The 23343-nt window shown below is 42.0% G+C and overlaps 1 protein-coding gene across 1 annotated transcript in view; it reads left to right on the top strand.

Moving 5' to 3' along the window:
- The window catches only part of LOC134345056 (extracellular calcium-sensing receptor-like), a 39593-nt gene extending 25510 nt beyond the window's left edge, over positions 1-14083 (top strand). Inside the window, exons 5-7 of the mRNA XM_063045189.1 lie at positions 3051-3278; positions 8048-8171; positions 13170-14083. Of these exons, the coding sequence (XP_062901259.1) occupies positions 3051-3278; positions 8048-8171; positions 13170-14083 (1266 nt within the window). The remainder of the gene's footprint in view (positions 1-3050; positions 3279-8047; positions 8172-13169) is intronic.
- Positions 14084-23343: the final 9260 nt, after the last annotated feature.

Below are 23343 nucleotides of genomic sequence, written 5' to 3'. Positions count from 1 at the left end.
GCAGTGTTGCATTGCTATGAGGGGGAGATTAGTCAGGATATAAACTGTTCTTTAAGTTTTGCAAGGATCTTCTCCCTCTTTCTTTCTGTTTAGAGCTTAATAACAAATGTTGTATATTTCCAGCACTTTTTCTCAATCTTATATTCAGTGTATAACTATGGTGTCTTACAATGCTAAAGAAGGCATGTAGCCTATTGTGGCTGTACTAATGCAATAAAGAAACATTGGTATGACACTACACTTAGTCATATTCCCACTGATTTTCTCCATTTGCAATGTTCTTTATCCAACCTGCTTCCAACCTTCAGATCACAGTGTTTGTAAAGTGGGATAAGGAACTTATACATAAGTTCCATTGAGGTTCCTTGAGATTTACATAGCCAGGGGTGGTAGTGGGGATAAGCTCCCGCTACCAATTAAATGCTCCCAATGGCATGCATCTCAAATAGCCTCTGACAACCAAGTCCAGGTCCTGGCCTTCTCACGTGGCTTAACTGCTAACCATCTCTACTGTACAGGAGAAGGAGCAAAGGTGGGCTACTGGTGCCTTAAAACCAGTTGCTTTGGGTAGATTGTGCTTGTTAGCAGCTTTTCTAGGAGAATGAAAACTCTGATCTCAATCATCCACTGCCTTGGGGCTCTACCCACTCATGGGGAAGGCTTCAGGAGTAAAACTCAAGGGAAAATCTGGAGCTGAAATCCCTCAGGCACTTTGAGTTCAACACTGACTGGAAACACTGCTGGTGCCAAACTGTATTGATCTCTGCCTTTCCTTTAGATTAATCAGCTGTGAGAAGAAGGGGAGCCTGCTATATGGGCAACAACTTGCTCTCCATATCGTATCAAGTAGGCAGCTAGGACACAATATCCATCATTGACCCCCAACCACCGGAGGGCCTCGCTTATGCATAACTGGCTTTCTAATTTCTGAAAGAATCTTTTTATATCTTCTGATTGAAGAAAGGTTTGGAAAATGGTTTTTTTAATTATTTTAATCTAAAGCAGCGGAATAAATTGTAAATTAATTTCTTAATTTCAAAATTTCTTGAGGAATAGATACGTAATCAGATTAAGGAAATGTGTAAAAATAATAAGGTTGTTGTCATGGGGGATTTCAACTTCCCTAATATGAATTGGGACCTTCTTAGTGCAAGGGGTTTAGATGGGGCAGAGTTTGTTAAGTGTATCCAGGAAGGTTGCTTAAATCAATATGTGAATGGTCCAATAAGAGGAAGTGCTATACTGGAGCTGGTGCTGGGTACTGAGCCTGGCCAGGTGACTGAGATTTCAGTGGGTGAAAAGTTAGGGAACAGTGACCACGACTCCTTATCTTTCAGGATAGCTATAGATAAGGATAAGTATGGTCCTTGTGGGAGAGCTTTAAACTGGAGTAGGTAAAATTATGAGGGCATTAGGCAGGAACTAAGAAGGATTAGTTGGTAATACTTTTTTTTTCTGGCAAGTCCACATCAGCCATGTGGAGGGCATTTAAAGATCAATTACACAGTGTACAGGAAAGGTATGTTATTGTTAGAAGGAATAGTTTGGGATGGAAAGACAAGAGAACTTGGACATCCAGAGAGGTGATGAATTTAGTCAGGAAGAAAATGGAAAAGTACAGTATGTAAAGCTTCTGAAGTCAGCATCAAACAAAACACGTGAGGAGAATGAAGAAACTAGAAAAGAAATAAAAAATGGAATTAGGAAAGCCAGGAAGGGCCATGAAAAGTCCTCAGCAAATAGGATTAAAGTGAATCCCAAGGCATTTGATACATACATCAAGAATAAGAGGATAAATAGGAAGAGAGTGGAACCACTCAAGGACAAAGGGGGAACATTTGCTTGAATGCAGAGAATGTGAGTGAGGTACTTAATGAGTACTTTGCTTCAGTGTTTACGAAGGAAAAGGATATGGAGGATCAGAAGATCAGTGCTGAGTGTATAAATACATTAGGGTATTTAGAGGTCAGGGAGAAGGAAGAGTTGGGCCACAGGCAAGGCCCAGGAGGACTGATGAGCGGCTAATGTTGTCCCTCTATATAAGAAGGGAGCAAGGGAAAATCCTGGGAACTTTACCAGTGAGTTTCATGTCAATTGTAGGGAAATTGATGGAGAAAATTCTTCGGGATAGGATATATGAGCATTTGGAAACCTGTGGCTAAATAGGGAAAGCCAGCATGGCTTTCTGTGTGGCAGGTCGTACCTTACCAGCTTGAGTTTTTTGACAAGGTGATGAGAGAGACTGATGAAGGCAGGCAGTGGATGTTGTCCACATGGATTTTAGAAATGCATTTGACAAAGTCCTTCATGGGAGGCTAATCCAGAAGATTAAGTACATGGGGTTTACAGTGAATTGGCTGTTTGGATTCATAACTGGCTTGCACATAGAAGGCAGAGCCTGAAGACACACACTCACCACATTCAGGATCAGCTTCTTCCCCTCTGCCCTCAGATTTCCGAATGGACAATGAACCCATGAACACTACTTCAGTATTTTCTTCTCTTTTTGCACTAGTTGTTTCATTTAATTCTCTTTATATACTGCTTAATTTAAGTTATATAATATGGATTGTAATTTATAGTTTTTATTATCATGTACTGCAATGTACCACTGCTGTAAAACAACAAATTTCAAGACATATGCCTGTGATGGCAGGGTGGAGACACGTCTCTACCAAAGGAGGTGTAAGGCGATCCTCCTCTCCACTAGCCTTGGGCAAGGTGTAGCACCTGCTTAGCCCCCAATCTCGGTCAAGTGAAGCCATGGGAACAGGTGGTGGATGCTCGTATGAGAAGCTGGTGCATATCACAAGTCCTCGTTATGCAACCAATTACTTTTCTGAAGAGTATTTATAATGGTTAGGATCTTGTAAAGACACTGCCCAGAAGAAGGCAATGTCAAACCAGTTCTGTAGAAATACTGTATTTGCCAAGAACAGTGACATGGCACATGATGATAATGTCTGTGATATTGAACCTGATTCTGATTCTGATATACTGAAAATTGAAATCTCACTAACTTATTCTCTTTAATTTCCCACTTGCTCAAGCTGCTGCATTATATGTACGCTGTGAACTTCACCACTAAGAATGGAGAGTACGTATACTTTGATGAAAACTTGGATACAGTCCCATTATATGAGTTGGTAAACTGGCAAATAGATTCTGAAGGATTTGCTCATGTTGTGACGATTGGACGCTACGATGGACTTGTACAGTTTGAGAAAAGACTATCCATAAACAAGGAGGATATTGTTTGGATAGATGGAAAAAAAGAGGTGAGTTGGAGTTTACAAATATAGATTGTGCAAAATAACCATGAAATGACCTAATAGGGTTGGAGAGGGTCCAGAGGAGGTTCACGAGAATGATCGCAGGAAAGAAAGGGTTAACACGAGTAGCATTTGATGGCTCTGGGACTGTAACTCACTGGAATTTAGAAGAAAGAGGTGGGATTTCATTGAAGCATACTGAATATTGAAAGGCCTAGATAGAGTGGATGCTTCCAAAAATGGGGGAGTCTAGGACCAGAGGGAACAGCCTCGGAATAGAGGGACATCCATTTAGAACAGAGATGAGGATGAATTTCTTTACACAGAGGGTGGTGAATCTGTGGAATTCTTTGCCACAGCAGCAGTGCAGGCTAAGTCATTGGGTATATTTAAGGCGGAGACTGATAGGTTCTTGATTAATCAGGGTGTCAAAAATTACAGGGAGAAGGCAGGAGAATGGGATAATAAATCAGCCATGATGGAATGGGGAAGCAGGCTCGGTGGGCTAAATAGCCTAATTCTGCTTGTAGGTTTTATGGTCTTAAGCATATCATCACATTACCAGTTCTTCAGGTGTCCCGTTCTGAACAAATTTATTGTATTTATAAACACAAGAGATTCTGCAGATGCTGGAAATCCAGAGAACACACACAAAACGCTGACGGAGCCCAGCAGTATCTATGGAGAGGAATAAACCGTAAATGTTTCAGGCCAGGAGCCTTCATCACAACCAATATTTTATTTATATTGGATTATTATTGTCACATTTGCCGAGAGCCATAGATAAGCTTTTGTTTTGCATGCCATCCATACAGATGATTCCAACAGTTCACTGAGATAGTGCAAGGTAAAACAATAGCAGAATGCAGAATAGTTATTGTTACAGAGAAATTTCAAAGCAGGCAGACAATAAGGTGCAAGGCTATAACAAGGTAGATTGTGAGGCCAAGAGTCCATCTTATCATACTAGGAGGCCATTCAACAGTCATATAACAGTGGGATAGAAGCTGACCTTGAGCCTGGTGATGCAGAAAACCTCACATTCTATACATAGTTTATCGAGGTTATACAATGACTCCAGCTTTAAGAAAGATAATGGCAATCAGTAAATCATCATCATCATCAGGGGCCATGCCCAGTTTGAGCTTTGCCCACACACTCCTGTGGATCAATTCATTGGTATTCATTTCCAGTTCTCTGGCTGCTGTCTCCATCATCATTTGTTTTTGTCTTCCTCGTGCTTTCTTCCCTTCAATCTTTCCCATAATTACCGTGCATTCTAACTCCTCTTTCCTAATCACATGTCCAATGAAGTTACGTTATCTTTTCATGTTCTCATACATTATTTCTCTTTTTGTATTTGCTCTGTTCATGATATCTTTGTTAGATATTCATTTCATCCATGATATTCTTTGCATCCTCCTCAAAAACCACATCTCTGCTGCTACAATTTGTTTCCTCATGATACTAGATATTGTCCAACATTCTGAGCCATATAACATAACTGGATAAACGTAACATTTCAGTACTCTGAGGCGGGTTGTCATGCCTAGTTTAGTATTGGTTAGTATATTCTTCATTCTCGTAAAGGTGTCTTTTGCCATCCCTATTCTTCTTTTGATGTCCATGTCACACCTGCCATCTGATGTCACCCAGCTTCCTAAGTAGCAAAAGTTCTTTACTTGTTTATGTCTTCCCCATTTATTCTCAGCCTGCAGATAGGATTCTTCTTCTTTTTGGATATCACCATACATTCTGTCTTTTTGTAATTGATAGACAAATTTTTGCACTTTCTTCAACAAATATATCAATTAAGTTTTGTAGTTCTTCCTCCATACTTGCAATTAACACAGTGTCATCTGCTAATCTGAAATTATTGATGTTTTCACTGCCAACTTTGATTCCCAAGATGTCTCTTATTTTTTGTAATATTGTTTCACTGTACACATTAAATAAATCGGGGGAGAAAACACATCCTTGTCTAGCACCTCTCTTGATTTTCGTAAACTGACTCACTTCTCCATCTATTCTTACAGCGACAGTTTGTTCCTAGTACAGATTTCTGATTAGGTGGAGGTCTTTCAAATCTAGGTCTAGAGTTTTTTGTAATATTTCAAATAACTTATTGTGCTTCACTTTATCAAATGCTTTCGTGTAGTCAATAAAACAAACAAACAAATATTTTTGCACTTGAATAGCTCGTTCTGATAGTATCCTTAACATTAATATTGCATTTCTTGTACCTTTGTCTTTCACAAAACCACATTGTTCTTTACCTATTTCAGCTTGTATCTTACTTTTAGATCTTGCCATCAAAATTCTTAGAAGTATCTTGGTGATATGACTCACTAAACTTATGGTGCTATGTAATTCACATTCCATTGCTCTAGGTTTCTTAGGAAGAGTGATAAATACTGATTTTTTCATCTCTTCTGGTATTATTCTAGTCTCATAAATGTCATTGATTAAATCAGTAAGTGTTTCAATTCCATAATTTGTTCTATTACTAATTCATCAGGACCTGCTGCCTTTTCTTGTTCATCTTATTTATTACATTACGAACTTCAGATTTTAAAATACTTGGACCTTCAAAGTTTTTCTTAATTTCTGGTTTTTCGCCTCGATCGTCTTCAAACAATTCCTGAATATTCTCAGTCCATCTGTTCATAACCTCATCTTTTTCCATGATAATGGTACAGTCCTTTGCTTTCAAACATCCACCTGAAGAACAGAGTGAATAGTAATCAGTAAATAGTAACATAATTACTTTGTTCTTCCACAATGATTAAGACTCACAGCCTTTTTCTCTCACTTCTGCTGGATCTACTATAAATCTTAGAATCCTCTCTTAAAAACAACGTTGTCAGAGCCTTTCTATACAGAGCATAAATGTTAAGGTAGAAAATATTTGTCCTTTCAAGGGCATATTGAAACTGGCAATTACTACACACATAATCCATAAGACTACAAGAGCAGAATGGGGATATTCAGCCCAGTGAGTCTACTATGCAATCTATGCTCCAAAATCTGCTTATTTGGCTGAGTCAAGTTATTTTCCAGGTTATGGAAGGTGAATAGAGATAGATTATTCTCTCCCCTGGTTAGCAGTGAGTAAAAATTCCCTCTATATTTTTTTTTTACAGCTGCATGGACCAACCATTGATCTGAGCAGGAAATTACTGTTATTTTCTAATACGCATACAATGAATATTTATAATGGAAATTGGAAAATCGCATACTTTTGATTTTATTTATTAATTGAAGGGTATAATGAAATACAGTACAACAAAGAAAATAGTTCACGTTTCATAAACTTTTTCTAGCTGCATGCCAACAAAACCTTTGTGAGCAGGAGTATTTCAACTACTGCATGGCTGTGCACCCACACAGCTTATACAGAACAGTAGTAGTGAAGGAGGTGGGATCATTAAAACTATTTGAATAGGTGAAAGCTTACAAGAAATTTCTATTCCAACAAGAATTGGTCAGGCTGCACTTGATTTTTTTCGTAGACTGTTCTGGACGCCATGCTAAAGGAAGGATGTAATAGTATTAGATAGAATTTAGAAGAGATTCACTAGCACGTTGCTATATCAGGACAATAAGTAAAGCAAAAAGAGAGGAAAAAAATAGTTCATTGGTTCAATGTCCATTCAGAAATCTGATGCAGAGGGGAAGAAGCTATCCTTAATGATGGATGCCACCTTTTTGAGGCATCGCAGACGTGTGTGTGTGTGTGTGTCTGTGTGTCCACATGTCCACTATCTTAAAGCCACAGATTCCTTACATTCCACAACAGCTTAGATGCATTGAAGGTGACCAAAGGTGACCTTCTATCCCTCTCACTATATCCCTTGCCCATCCTCTGAGCTTCCCCCCCTTCCCCTTTCTTTCTTCCTAGGCCTCCCATCCCATGATCCTCTCATATCCCTTTTGCCAATCACCTGTCCAGCTCTTGGCTCCATCCCTCCCCCTCCTGTCTTCTCCTATCATTTCGGATCTCCCCCTCCCCCTCCCACTTTCAAATCTCTTACTAGTTCTTCTTTCAGTTCGTCCTGACAAAGAGTCTCGGCCCGAAACGTCGACTGTACCTCTTCCTAGAGATGCTCCCTAGCCTGCTGCATTCACCAGCAATTTTTATGTGTGTTGCTTGAAATTCCAGCATGTGCAGATTTCCTTGTGTTTGCGACCAAAGGAAGATGTGCATTTTAGGTGTACCACCTTCATTAATTACAATTATCATGTACCATGATAATGAACTATGCTGCGATTGTAAAATGCTAATTTTTATGCCATTTAGCCCTGGTATATAGACAATAAAGTTTGCATGAACTTGAAAAAAGTTCAGTTACATTTCTGGAGTTAAACAAAATTGTGAGGGGTATAGATAGGGTAAATGCAAGCAGGGCAGGGAGCCTTGCACACCTCAACCACCTCAGAAACTGTGGATGCTTACTGTTCAATAAAACAATGGTAAAGTAACAATCTACTTCCTTACTAAAGCCCAAGTTTTATAAGGGATTGGTCAAACACTGTTGGAGTATTGTGAGCAGATTTGGGTCCCTTATCTAAGAAAAGATGTGCTGGCATTGGAGGGGGTCCAAAGGAAATTCATGAGAATGATCCCAGGAATGAAAGGGTTAACGTATAAGAAGCATTTGATGACTCTGTGTCTGTACTCACTGGAGCTTAGAAGAGTTGCAAGACAACCAAGTATTGCACTTTCAGCCTTAAAGTTCACTGGACCAATCCAGATTTAATTTCTCAAATCTCAGGTTCCTCGTGGAGTTTGTTCTGACAACTGTCTTCCAGGCACGTGGAAAACTGTCAAAAAAGAGATGCCACTGTGTTGTTTTAGTTGTATTCCGTGTACGGACGGTGAGATCAACAACGTCACAGGTGTGTGTATGTGCGCTGACAAGGGCATCGCCAGCAGGAATTCGGATGTCTATTTTCCGTGTGTGTGTGAGACCTAACCATACAATGGAGGGAGGGTAAAAGAGTTATCACAATGGGGCCGTTTTCATAGAACTGGACAGCATCAGTACAGGCCCTTCGGCCCATGATGTTGTGCTACCCTTTCAACCTACTCCAGGATCAATCTAACCCTTCCCTCCTGCATTGCCCTCCAGTTTTCCTTCATCCATTCCCACATTGTCATGTCCACCTTTGAACGTCTCCACTGCCAGGGTTATTTATTCATTTAGAGATACATCCTGGTAACAGGTCCTTCCAGCCCAACCAGCCCGTACCGCTCAAATACACTCACGTGACCTACTAACTCGATGTCTTTGGAATGGGGGAGGAACAAAGAACAGAACAGCATAGTTCAGGCCCTCCGGCCCACAAAGTTATGCTGACATTTTAACATACTCTAATATCAATCTAAACCTACCTACCCACTTGGTTCCCCATTTTTCCTTTTGTCCATGTTCCTATCGAAGAGCCTCTAAACATCCCTAATGTATCTGCCTCTATCGCCACCTGTGGCAGCTCATTCCATGTACCCCCCACTCTATGCGTCAAGAACTTCCCTCTGACATCCCCCGAAGCTTCCCATCTTCCAACTCTACCTCAACTTGAAGTGAGATCAGAGGCAAGGATCCCTGAAAATATTTGTAGACATGGGATGCCACTGGAATCTGGAGCAACAAGCAATGGATTGGGGGAACTCTGTGGGGTGAGAAACATCTGTGGGAGGAAAGGAATTGTCGCCATTTTGGGTCAAAATCCTGCTTCAGAACTGAGGGTGAAGAAACAAGGTGACTGGTGTAAAGAGGGGAGGTGAGAATGGATTCCGGGGTGATTGGTGGACTGAAGAGGGATGTATGATGACAGTGAGATAGTACCACGGAGGGGAGGGAACAGGCTGGAATGGGGAGAATGGGTGATGGATGGAGACAGACCCAGAGGGAAAAAAAGTAGCAGATGGACCAGGGTGAGGGGAAGGGGGAGGGTGAAGATGGGAGGCAGCTGCTGGAGGGAGAGAAGCATTATATTTGGATAGGTAAAGAAGGTGGGAGAGGAGAATGACACTTGAAACCAGATGGAAGATGGAATGGATGTGGGGAACTATGTGTGAAGTGGACAGATGGAGCCAGGAGGGAAAAGGGCCTGATGATAGAAGGGGGAGCAAAAGGACAAACATGGGGGGACTGGCTTTTTTCTCTCCCTCTGTCTCTCTCACACCACACGCTCGTCTCAGTGCTCCATTTCTCAGCCTGAGACACAAAACCCTCTTTCACTTGCTTTGACGAAAATGACTAACCTTTGCACCAATATCAGTGTAGAAAGAAACGCTAGGTTCTCTAAAGATATGTGTTTATATAGCTCATACAAAATCCCTTACAGCACACATAACTAATGAAGTTATGCTGGAGTCGTACAGCACAAGAACAGGCCCTTCATCCCATCTAGTTCATGCTGACCATCATGTATCCATCCACACCACTGGCAAAAATCTTAGGCACATATACTGTACATAGCTACGGTGCCTAGGACTTTCGCACAGTACTGTAGTAATTTTACATATTGCACTGTACTGCTGCTGTAAAGAAAAACAAACATCATGTCATATGTGAGTGATGATAAACCTGACTGACACGGGTCTCTAATGTGGATTGAAAGTGGGAAGGGTCAGGGAGCGGGGAATCATGGTTGGTTAAAGGGAAGGGAGAGAGGAAGGAGAGGGAAGCACCAAAAAGATGTAAACACGAGGAATTCTGCAGATGCTAGAAATTCAAGCAACACACATCAAAGTTGCTGGTGAACACAGCAGGCCAGGCAGCATCTTTGGGAAGAGGTACAGTCGACGTTTCGGGCTGAGACCCTTCGTCAGGACTAACTGAAGGAAGAGCTAGTAAGAGATTTGAAAGTGAGAGGGGGAGGGGGAGATCCAAAATGATAGGAGAAGACAGGAGGGGGAGGGATGGAGCCAAGAGCTGGACAGGTGATTGGCAAAGGGGATATGAGAGGATCATGGGACAGGAGGCCCGGGGAGAAGGAAAAGGGGGAGGGGGGGGAAACCCAGAGGATGGACAAGGGGTATAGTCAGAGGGACAGAGGGAGAAAAAGGAGAGTGAGAGAAAGAATGTGTGTATATAAATAAATAACGGATGGGGTACGAGGGGGAGGTGAGGCATTAGCGGAAGTTTGAGAAGTCAATGTTCATGCCATCAGGTTGGAGGCTACCCAGAAAAGATGTACTGTAATAATCAATAAGCCAATTGTTTAGAATCAAATGACCTTGCCTGGTGTCTCAGGACTGGGTGTGTCTGTACCAACGCCCCTGGCATTCCTACTCTGCCACCTGTCCCACACTCCTCCTGTGACGCTCCATCCTCCCCAATCCCAACATCCTTCCTTCACGTCAGATTTACAAACTTGCTCTCTGCTCTATGTTGACAAGTACAATACTGTGCCAAAGTCTCAGCTGCCCGAGCTATAGATATGTGCCTTAGACTTTTGCACAGACATGTATATCAATCCCATTAACAATCACTTAGTCCATAGTCCTCATCTTGGTAATTCTTAAATGCTGGTAGAGATTGAGCCTCCACCATGCTTTCATACAGTGCAGAGCTAACTCCAGACAGTGGATGAGAAAAAAAATCTTCCTTACATCCCTTTTAAATATTTTATTTCTTAACTGACACCCTGTGATCATGCGGTAGATAATGTTCAGCTTCCAGCAGAAGTGGTTGAGGCAGGTTCGATGTTGTCATTTAAAGTTAAATTGGACAGCTATATGGACAGGAAAGGAATGAGTGCAGGTTGGAGGGACGAGGTGAAAGTAAGAGTTCGGCACGGACTAGAAGAGCCGAGATGGCCTGTTCCCGTCCTATAATTGTTATATGGTTATAAGTTGGGAGTCTGTAGAACAATTTAGATTAGAAGAATGGGCAAAGAAGTGGAAGGTGGAATACAGTGTAGAGAAGTGTATAGTCATGCATTTTGGTTGAAGGAATAAAGGCGTAGACTATACTCTAACTGGGGGGAAAATTCAGAAATGAGAGGTGCAAAGGGCTTTGGGAGTCTTCATGCAGGTTTCCCTAAATTAACTTGCAGATCGAGTCAGTGGTAAGGAAGGGAAATGCAATATTAGTATTAATTTTGAGGGGACTGCAATATAAAAGCAAGGATGTAATGCATTGGTCAGACTGCAAGGAGTATTGTGAGCAGTTTGGGGCCTTTTAATGGTTTATTTAGCAGCACAGCAAAGAGTAGGCCTTTCAGACCTTTTGAGCCAAGCCACCCCAGTAATCCACAACAACCCCGATTAACCCTAACCGCATCACAATTAATCTACCCAATACACCTCTGGATTGTGGGGACAAACTGGAGCACCCAGGGGAAACCCATACATCCAAGGGGAGGAAGTACAGAGTCTTGCAGGAGAGCACCAGATTTGAACTCAAGTTCCAAGCTGTAATAGCATCATGCTAACTGCTATGTCAATGTGCCACCCAATCTTTTTATCTGTGAAAGATGTACTGGCATTGGAGAGGGTCCAGAGGATGTTCAGGAGAATGATCCTGGAAATGAAAGGGTTAACGTAAGAGGAGCAGATGATGGCTCTGGGCCTGTACTCACTGGAGGTGAGAAGAATAAAGGGGAATCTCATTGAAACCCATCAAATGTTGAAAGGCCTGGACAGACTGGATGTAGGGAGGATGTTTTCTATAGTGGGGGAGTCCAGGGCCAGAAGGCACAGCCTCAGGATACAAGGACATCCCTTTAGAACAGAGATAAGGAGGAATTTCTGGAGCCAGAGGGAGGTGAATCTGTGGAATTCACTGTCACTGACAGCTGTGGAGGACAACTCATTGAGTATATTTAAAGCAGATGTTTTTGGATTTTTGATTACTAAGTTCATTACAGTTACAGGGAGAAGGCAGGATAAAGAGTTTAAAAGGAATAATAAATCTGCCATGGTGGAATGGCAGAACAGAAGACTCAGTGTATTTACTTGTAATTTTAATGAAAGTAGGCGATCTCATTCAAAGAAGTAGTACACATTGGATGGACCCGTTTTAGTGACGTAAAACTGAGGACCAGATGCACTTCCCATCTCACCCCTCAACCTAGTCGGTTGATAAATATGTGGAATGAGCTACCAGCAGAAGTGTCGGAGGCAGGTTCAATTGCAACTTGTAAGAGGATTGGATAGGCGTATGAACAAGAGGGATATGCAGGGCTATGGCCCAGGTTCTGGGACTGGAGAGAAAACCATGTTGGCATAGGCCAAGGGCCATCTTTCTGTTCTGTAGTTCTTTTATGACTCTTCCTTGCTTTAAAGAGTCGCAGTATGGGAATGATTTTGATCCAGCTTTAATACACTCAGTGGCCACTTTATTAGGTACAGGAGTATATGTTCATGGTTTTCTGCTGCTGCAGTCCATCCACTTCAAGGTTCAATGTTTTGTGCATTCAGAGATGTTCCTCTGCACACCACTGTTGTGAGCATTTGGCTATTTGAGTTACTGTTGTCTTCCTGTCAGCTTGAGCTAACCCGACCTTTTTGCTATGACCTCTCTCTTTAACGAGGTGTTTTTGCTCATAGAACTGCCTTTCACTGGATGTTTTTTCCCCTCAACATTCAGACTGTTGTGTGTGAAAATCCCAGAAGATCAGCAGTTGCTGAGATACTCAAACCCCTCCACCCACCCCATCTGGCACCAACAAGCATTCCACAGTCAAAGTCACTTAGATCACATTTCTTCCCCATTCTGATGTTTGGTCTGAACGACAACTAAACCTCTTGACCATGTCTGCTTGCTTTTATGTTCTGAGTTGCAGCCATATGATTGGTTGATTAGATATTTGCATTAATGAGCAGGTGTACAGGTGTACCTAATAAAGTGGCTACTGAGTGCATGTTGTATTTCTTTCTTTTAGGTGCCGTGTCCTGCTTAAAGTGTCCTCCAGAATACTGGTCCAATGAGCTAAAAACCCAGTGCGTGCCTAAGAAAGTCGAATTCCTCTCCTTTGACGATGAGATGGGATGTTCACTTGTGGCTCTTGCGGTAATCGGAGCTTTTTTGACAGTGATGACAGCTCTTATCTTTTACAGGCACAAAGACACACCTCTTGTCAAAGCCAATAACTCAGAACTGAGCTTCCTGCTTCTGTTTGCATTAACCCTTTGCTTCCTCTGTTCCCTGACCTTCATTGACCGCCCATCCACCTGGTCTTGCATGCTGCGCCACACCATTTTCAGCGTCTCTTTCGTTCTTTGTCTTTCATGTATTCTGGGGAAAACCACTGTCGTGCTGATGGCTTTCAAAACCAGGCTTCCCAACAACAAGAAGCTCAAATGGCTTAGCCGAATGCATCAGAGACTGAATGTCTTTGGTCTTACGTCAGTCCAAACCATAATCTGCATTATGTGGCTCACCACCGCACCTCCTGTCCCTGTTAACAGCACGAAATATTACAAGTCTATTATTATTCTGGAGTGCAATGTTGGATCTATAGTGTACTTCTGCTGTGTCTTCAGTTATATCGGTGTTCTTGCGTTGCTATGCTGTGCCCTTGCATTCTTCGCACGGAAGCTACCCGACAACTTCAACGAAGCCACCTTCATAACCTTCAGCATGCTCATATTTTGTGCAGTCTGGATTACTTTCATCCCAGCTTACGTCAGCTCCCCTGGCAAGTACTCAGTGGCTGTCGAGGTATTTGCAATCCTGGCTTCCAGTTTTGGGCTTCTCTTCTGTATTTTCGCTCCCAAGTGTTACATCATCTTGCTTCAGCCAGAAAAGAACACAAAGAAATATTTAATGCAGAGGTCCAAAGGCAAAAAGAACTGAATGCCCTCCAGAAATGTGGTTGTGTGATTCGGTGGCAACTCTGCAGCGCTTTGGACTAGTCAACTAGTTAAAGTGGTGCATATCTCCACTCCACACACACAAGTGTGCTGGAGTCCTTCAGTGGGCCAGGAAGAAGAAACAGAGTTAGCATTTCAAGTCAAAGACACTTTGAGAGAAGCCACTTAAAATGTTGATTTCTTTTTCAATCCTTTTATTAGTTTCAACATCATACACATTATAAAAAATAAGTACAGAGCATTTGGGATTGTATTAATTAATAATAATTATATTATAAAAGTATACAGTCAGGTAACACATAGTTAGTGAACCTCCCAAAATTACACAGATTAACAATAAAATATATAAAGGGTATACATAAAATACAAAAATATCCTTAAACAAACAGAAAAAGAAAAAAAGTATATCCCCTAAAAAAAGCTAATCTACCCAAACTAGAAGAAAACTAAGGAAAAGAAAAAGAAAAAAAGGGCTACTATGATACCTCAGATAGAACCAATAGTGTCGGCACTTCCGCTCCTCTCCCCATACATTGAAATCACAAAATAGATTTGGCAAGGGTCAAATTGCATCATCTGGAAATATTGAATAAATGGTCTCCAAGTCTCATCAAATTTAATAGATGGGTCATAAATGACACTTCTAATTTTTTCTAGATTTAAACAAGATATAGTTTGAGAAAACCAATGAAGTGTAGTCGGAGGACTAATCTCTTTCCAATTCAATAGTATAGATCTTCTAGCCATTAGAGTAACAAAAGCAATTGTTAAAATGTTGATTTCGACCCATAAGACCATAAGACAAAGGAGCAGAAGTAGGCCGTTCGGCCCATTGAGTCTGCTCCGCCATTTTATCATGAGCTGATCCATTTTATTCTATTTAGTCCCACTGCCCCGCCTTCTCACCATAACCTTTGATGCCCTGGCTACTCAGATACCTACCAATCTCTGCCATAAATACACCCAATGACTTGGCCTCCACTGCTGCCCGTGGCAACAAATTCCATAGATTCACCACCCTCTGACTAAAAAAATTTCTTCGCATTTCTGTTCTGAAAGGGCGCCCTTCAATCCTTAAGTCATGCCCTGTCGTACTAGACTCCCCCATCATGGGAAACAACTTTGCCACATCCACTCTGTCCATGCCTTTTAACATTCGAAATGTTTCTATGAGGTCTCCCCTCATTCTTCTAAACTCCAAGGAATACAGTCCAAGAGCGGACAAACGTTCCTCATATGTTAACCCTCTCATTCCCGGAATCATTCTAGTGAATCTTTTCTGTACCCTCTCCAACGTCAGCACATCCTTTCTTAAATAAGGAGACCAAAACTGCCCACAGTACTCCAAGTGAGGTCTCACCAGCGCCTTATAGAGCCTCAACATCACATCCCTGCTCCTATACTCTATTCCTCTAGAAATGAATGCCAACATTGCATTCGCCTTCTTCACTACTGACTCAACCTGGAGGTTAACTTTAAGGGAATCCTGTACGAGGACTCCCAAGTCCCGTTGCATCTCAGAACTTTGAATTCTTTCCCCATTTAAATAATAGTCTGCCAGTTTATTTTTCCTGCCAAAGTGCATAACCATACACTTTCCAACATTGTACTTCATTTGCCACTTCTTTGCCCATTCTTCCAATTTATCCAAGTCTCTCTGCAGACACTCCATTTCCTCAGCACGACCGGCCCCTCCACCTATCTTCGTATCGTCAGCAAACTTAGCCACAAAGCCATCTATTCCATAATCCAAATCGTTGATGTACAATGTAAAAAGAAGCGGCCCCAACACTGATCCCTGTGGAACACCACTGGTAACCGGGAGCCAACCAGAATAGGATCCCTTTATTCCCACTCTCTGTTTCCTGCCAATCAGCCAACGCTCTATCCACGTATGCAACTTTCCTGTAATTCCATGGGCTCTTTTCTTGTTAAGTAGCCTCATGTGTGGCACCTTGTCAAAGGCCTTCTGAAAATACAAATGTACAACATCCACTGCATCTCCCTTGTCTAGCCTACTGGTAATTTCCTCAAAAAGTTGTAATAGGTTTGTCAGGCAGGATTTTCCTTTAAGGAATCCATGCTGAGTTCTGCCTATCTTGTCATATGCCTCCAGGTACTCTGTAACCTCATCCTTGACAATCGACTCCAACAACTTCCCAACCACCGACGTCAAGCTAACAGGTCTATAATTTCCATTTTGCTTCCTTGCCCCCTTCTTAAATAGCGGAGTGACATTTGCAACCTTCCAGTCTTCCGGAACCATGCCAGAATCTATCGACTTTTGAAAGATCATCGCTAATGCCTCCGCAATCTCCACAGCTACTTCCTTCAGAACACGAGGGTGCATTCCATCTGGTCCAGGAGATTTATCGACCTTTAGCCTATTCAGCTTCCTGAGTACTTTCTCTGTCGTAATTGTGACTGCACACACTTCTCTTCCCTGCCACCCTTGAGTGTCCGGTATCCTGCTGTCTTCCTCAGTGAAGACTGATGCAAAATACTTGTTCAGTTCCTCTGCCATCTCCTCATCTCCCATTACAATTTCTCCAGTATCATTTTCTATCAGTCCTATATCTACTCTCACCTGTCTTTTACTCTTTATATACTTGAAAAAGCTTTTAGTATCCTCTTTGATATTATTTGCTAATTTCCTTTCATAGTTAATCTTTTCTCTCTTAATGACCTTCTTGGTTTCCTTTTGTAAGGTTTTAAAAACTTCCCAATCCTCTGTCTTCCCACTAAATTTTGCTTCCTTGTATGCCCTCTCCTTTGCTTTAACTTTGGCTTTGACTTCTCTTGTCAACCACGGTTGCATCCTTTTTCCACTCGAAAATTTCTTCTTTTTTGGAATATACCTGTCTTGCACATTCCTCACTTCTCGCATAAACTCCAGCCACTGCTGCTCTGCCGTCTTTCCCGCCAGTGTCTCTTTCCAGTCAGCTTTGGCCAGTTCCTCTCTCATGCCACTGTAATTTCCTTTACTCCACTGAAACACCGACACATCAGATTTCGGCTTCTCTTTTTCTAATTTCACAGTGAACTCAATCATGTTATGATCACTGCCTCCTTAGGGTTCCTTCACCTCAATCTCTCCAATCACCTCTGATTCATTACACAATACCCAATCCAGTACAGCCGATCCCCTAGTGGGCTCAACAACAAGCTGTTCTAAAAAGCCATCTCGCAGACATTCTACAAATTCTCTCTCTTGAGATCCAGTGCCGACCTGATTTTTCCAATCTACTCGCATGTTAAAATCCCCCACAATTATCATAACACTGCCCTTCTGACAAGCCTTTTCTATTTCCAGTTGTAATTTGTAGTCCACATCCCTGCAGCTGTTTGGAGGCCTATAAATAACTGCCATCAGGGTCCTTTTACCCCCGCTATTTCTTAGCTCAACCCATAAAGATTCTGTACCTTCTGATCCTATATCACCTCTTTCTAATGATTTAATGTCATTTCTTACCAATAAAGCCACGCCTCCCCCTGCCTACCTTCCTATCCTTCCGATACACCGTGTATCCTTGGACGTTCAGCTCCCAGAGACATGCATCCTTTAGCCAGGTCTCAGTGATGGCCACAATATCATACCTGCCAATCTGTAGCTGTACAACAAGATCATCCACCTTATTCCTTATGCTGCGTGCATTTAAGTACAACACCTTAAGACCAGTATTTGATACTTTTTGCTTTGATTTCACTGCAACTTTATTGCACTGCAACTCATCCCAATGGCTACACCTTTGCCCCATCACCTGCCAAAATGTTTTCTCAGCCCAACATTTTTATCATCTGAAGTTTTATTTTTTATATTGACATAAAAAAGTGTCAAATTAAGATTGGATTTTTAACATTGAACAGTACTAAAGAAATACAAAACTCCATATAAAGCTTTGGAAATGATGTACTCTCATCCTGTTTTGGAACTGACCCTTTCAACCCAACAAGCCGCATCACTCAACAAAGCTCCTATTTAACCCTTACCTCATCACAGGTAAAGTTCCAGTGACCAATTAACCTACTTTAACCTACTAACAAGTCTGTCTTTGGACTGTGGGAGGAAACTGGAGCACCCGGAGGAAACCCACACATTCTCAGGGAGGAATGTACAAACCCTTTACAGACAATATCGGAATTGAACTCAGAACTCTGATGCCCCAAGCTGTAACTACAGCTGGATGAATTGAACAACAATTGTTCATCCCAGTTTGGCAAAAGAATAAATCAAGGAAGGTAGTGCACCCGTGGCTGACAAGAGAAATTGGGGATAGTATCAATTCCAAAGAAGAAGCATACAAATTAGCCAGAGAAAGTGGCTCACCTGAGGACTGGGAGAAATTCAGAGTTCAGCAGAGGAGGACAAAGGGCTTAATTAGGAAGGGGAAAAAAGATTATGAGAGAAAACTGGCAGGGAACATAAAAACAGACTGTAAAAGCTTTTATAGATATGTAAAAAGATAAAGACTGGTAAAGACAAATGTAGGTCCCCTGCGGACAGAAACAGGTGAATTGATTATGGGGAGCAAGGACATGGCAGACCAATTGAATAATTACTTTGGTTCTGTCTTCACTAAGGAGGACATAAATAATCTTCCAGAAATAGTAAGGGACAGAGGGTCCAGTGAGATGGAGGAACTGAGCGAAATACATGTTAGTAGGGAAGTGGTGTTAGGTAAATTGAAGGCAGATAAATCCCCAGGGCCAGATGGTCTGCATCCTAGAGTGCTTAAAGAAGTAGCCCAAGAAATAGTGGATGCATTAGTGATAATTTTTCAAAACTCGTTAGATTCTGGACTAGTTCCTGAGGATTGGAGGGTGGCTAATGTAACCCCACTTTTTAAAAAAGGAGGGAGAGAGAAACCGGGGAATTATAGACCAGTTAGCCTAACGTCGGTGGTGGGGAAACTGCTGGAGTCAGTTATCAAGGATGTGATAACAGCACATTTGGAAAGCGGTGAAATGATCGGACAAAGTCAGCATGGATCTGTGAAAGGAAAATCATGTCTGACGAATTTCATAGAATTTTTTGAGGATGTAACTAGTAGAGTGGATAGGGGAGAACCAGTGGATGTGGTATATTTGGATTTTCAAAAGGCTTTTGACAAGGTCCCACACAGGAAATTAGTGTGCAAACTTAAAGCACACGGTATTGGGAGTAAGGTTTTGGTGTGGGTGGAGAATTGGTTAGCAGACAGGAAGCAAAGAGTGGGAATAAACGGGACCTTTTCAGAATGGCAGGCGGTGACTAGTGGGGTACCGCAAGGCTCAGTGCTGGGACCCCAGTTGTTTACAATATATATTAATGACTTGGATGAGGGAATTAAATGCAGCATCTCCAAGTTTGCGGATGACACGAAGCTGGGTGGCAGTGTTAGCAGTGAGGAGGATGCTAAGAGGATGCAGGGTGACTTGGGTAGGTTGGGTGAGTGGGCAAATTCATGGCAGATGCAATTTAATGTGGATAAATGTGAAGTTATCCACTTTGGTGGCAAAAATAGGAAAACAGATTATTATCTGAATGATGGCCGATTAGGAAAAGGGGAGGTGCAACAAGACCTGGGTGTCATTATACACCAGTCATTGAAAGTGGGCATGCAGGTACAGCAGGCGGTGAAAAAGGCGAATGGTATGCTGGCATTTATAGCGAGAGGATTCGAGTACAGGAGCAGGGAGGTACTACTGCAGTTGTACAAGGCCTTGGTGAGACCACACCTGGAGTATTGTGTGCAGTTTTGGTCCCCTAATCTGAGGAAAGACATCTTTGCCATAGAGGGAGTACAAAGAAGGTTCACCAGATTGATTCCTGGGATGGCAGGACTTTCATATGAAGAAAGACTGGATGAATTGGGCTTGTACTCGTTGGAATTTAGAAGATTGAGGGGGGATCTGATTGAAACGTATAAGATCCTAAAGGGATTGGACAGGCTAGATGCAGGAAGATTGTTCGCGATGTTGGGGAAGTCCAGAACGAGGGGTCACAGTTTGAGGTTAGAGGGGAAGCCTTTTAGGACCGAGATTAGGAAAAACTTCTTCACACAGGGAGTGGTGAATCTGTGGAATTCTCTGCCACAGGAAACAGTTGAGGCCAGTTCATTGGCTATATTTAAGAGGGAGTTAGATATGGCCCTTGTGGCTACGGGGGTCAGGGGGTATGGAGGGAAGGCTGGGGCGGGGTTCTGAGTTGGATGATCAGCCATGATCATAATAAATGGCGGTGCAGGCTCGAAGGGCCGAATGGCCTACTCCTGCACCTATTTTCTATGTTTCTATGTAACAGTGTCATGTTAACCACGATGCTGTGTCACCCAATTACTGATGTATTGCCCACAGAATAGTCCTATTTATACCAATGACAATTCTACAAAATTAATCATAAACTTGTTAAATACTCCAAACTTTTAGTTATTTTATATGTATCTTAAAATATTTCAATAGTTCCATAGTTCCATTTAATATCAGAAAATATATACAATATGCAACCTAAAATTCTCACTCTCCACGCACATCCGCAAAACAAAGAAAAACCCCAAAGAATGAAGGTCAGAAAAAACAGAAGAACCCCAAAGCCCCTCCCACACACAAGCAGCAGCAAACATCATCAAACCCTCCCCCACTTATTCTAGCATAAAGCATCAGCGTTCCCACCATCCACCATGCAAGCAACAGCAAAAAGAGACCGTGATCTACGGTGCATCAAAAACTATCTGTTCACTCTGACAATATCAACGCCCCATAGGCACTCTCTCACTAACAAGGCAAAGACAGATATTGCTCCTTCCCCAGCGACAGGGGAGACAACAGTCACTATTTCAATGTTACAGTTAGCCTGAAACTTCGCTTTTCATTTCGAGTTCCCTGACTCGAAAATTGGCAGCAGACTCTCTCGCACCATTGAGAGAGAGAGAAAGAGATTGATTACCGAGTGCTGAGCCCTCTGACAGCCACTCTGACTGTCTTTGATTTGAGATAAGATTAGCTTTATTTGTCACATGTAGAGTTAAATGCATTGTTTGCAGATTGTGCTGGGCAGCGTGCCAGTGTCACCATGCTTCTGGAGGAAACATACCAAGCCCCCAACTCAGTAACACTAACTGCACATTATTTGGACTGGAGTACCCAGAGGAAGCCGACATGACCATGGGGGAGAATGTACACACTCCTTACAGACAGTGGCGGGAATCAAATCCCGAAGGGTGAACTGCTGGCACTGTAAAGCAATTGCACTCACTGCTACACTACCATGCTACCATGATGTTGCAGCCTTTATAATCATTTCAATAAACTGATTAAGTTATCAAAGTCTTATGCTCATCTTTTGGCAAGGTTTCTTAAGTAAACTTCAGCTATGACCGTACCAGTGTAAGACCATAAGACAAAGGAACAGAATTAGGCTATTTGGCCCATTGAATCTACTCTGCAATTCTGCTGGGGCTCATTTATTTATTTGTTGAGATACAAAGCAGAATAGAAATATACCCAATGACTTGACCTCCACAGCCATTTGTGGCAATGAATTCTCCACTCTTGGGCTAAAGAAATCTCCCCCCATCTCTGTTATAAATGTATGTTCTTGTATTCTGATCCTAGACTCCTCCGCTATAGGAAACGTCCTGTCCATGTCCACTCTGTTGCATATGCTTTGAGCAAGAATAGAAGGACATCCCTTCAGAAAAGAGATGAGGCAGAAATTCTTCAGCTAAGGGGGTGGGGAAACCTGTGGAATTCATTGCCATAGATAGCTGTGGAGGTCAAGTCTTTGGGTATATTTGAAGCAGAGGTTAATAGGTTCTTAATTAGTCAAGGTGTCAAAGGTTATGGGAAGAAGGCAGGAGAATGGGGTTGAAAGGGATAATAAATCAGCTGCAATGGAATGGGGAGCAGATTCAATGCCAAATGGCCCAATTCTGCCCCTGTGTCTTACAGTCTCATGGTCTTAAGAACAGCAATAGAGCAGTGGGATTAAATATTTGTACTGAATCATGTTAGCCACGGTATTTGCTGGGAAAATTACAGTGCGAGAGCAATAAACCACGGCCCACCAAGCTGAAAGATTCAACATTCAAGATTGTTTGCTGTCATTCATCTGTACGCAAGTGAAAAGGAGAATGAAATGATTATTGCACCAGATCCAATGTAGCATAGAAATCACAATAAGCATAAAGAACACAAGAAAAAAAGCACAACAAGTATAAATACATAAGATTACATAAATTGATTGCATGTTCATGTAACACCCTGGTTAAGGTTTTTACTGCTATGCTGTAAGTATTACATTTTAGCAGTTCCATAAAAGCAGTCTCTACTGCTTTCAGCAAGTTTGGGTTTGAGCTAAAGGTAAGAGGTTGTAATATTCATGCTTAGGAATGTAGTGTCATCCAATCAGGATGGTGAAATTGGGAGAAGGTTCTGGAGAATGCTGGGTGGAGAGGTTTTGTGATGGGCACTGGTGTGGGTCGAGGTCTTTTTGACGGGAGCTGGGAGAAGACAGGAGGGAAGATGGTTGAGGATGCTGTCCCTGTTGTACAAGGTGCTTTGTGCTTTGTGCTTTGTGCTTTGTTCCTTGAATGGTTTCAAGGAGGAAGAACGATTACTCCCATGTGGCAGCCCATTTGTTTGAAATGGATTTTGAGTGACGTTAAGAAGGTGGTGTGAGCTTTCATGCCGACTATGGTTCTAGCACGTGAGTTAAAGACAACTTCAAGATGAGCTCCAACTTATGTGCACGTTTGGACTGGGTTAACTGTAATGGACACTTCTTACTTTTTAATTTTATTTTTCCTACTAACTGTTTGATAAAGCTGAAATTCATAAATATCTTACCTGATGAACCTGTTAGAATTCTTTGAGATTACAAGTAAGATAGATAAAGTGGATGCAGTGGATGTTGTATATTTGGACTTTCAGAAGGCCTTTGACAAAGTTCCACACATGAGGCTGCTTACCAAGTTAAGATCCCATGGTATTACAGGAAAGTTACTGGCATGGTTCGATCATTGACTGATTGGTAGGAGGCAGTGAATGGGAATAAAGAATCCTTTGCCAGTTGGCTGCCAGTGACTAGTGGTGTTCTGCAGGGGTCAATGTTGGGACCACTTTTTATGCGGTATATAAATGATTTAGGTGATGGAATAGATGGCTTTGTTGCCAAGTTTGCAGATGATATGAAGATTGGTGGAGGGACAGGAAGTGTTGTGGAAACAGGTAGAATGCAGAATGACTTAGACAAATTAGGAGAAT

Source organism: Mobula hypostoma, chromosome 4, assembly GCF_963921235.1.
Source record: "Mobula hypostoma chromosome 4, sMobHyp1.1, whole genome shotgun sequence".
NCBI lineage: Eukaryota > Metazoa > Chordata > Chondrichthyes > Myliobatiformes > Myliobatidae > Mobula > Mobula hypostoma.
The sequence above is the reverse complement of the archived record's forward strand: the minus strand, read 5'-3'. Positions and strand labels throughout refer to the sequence as shown.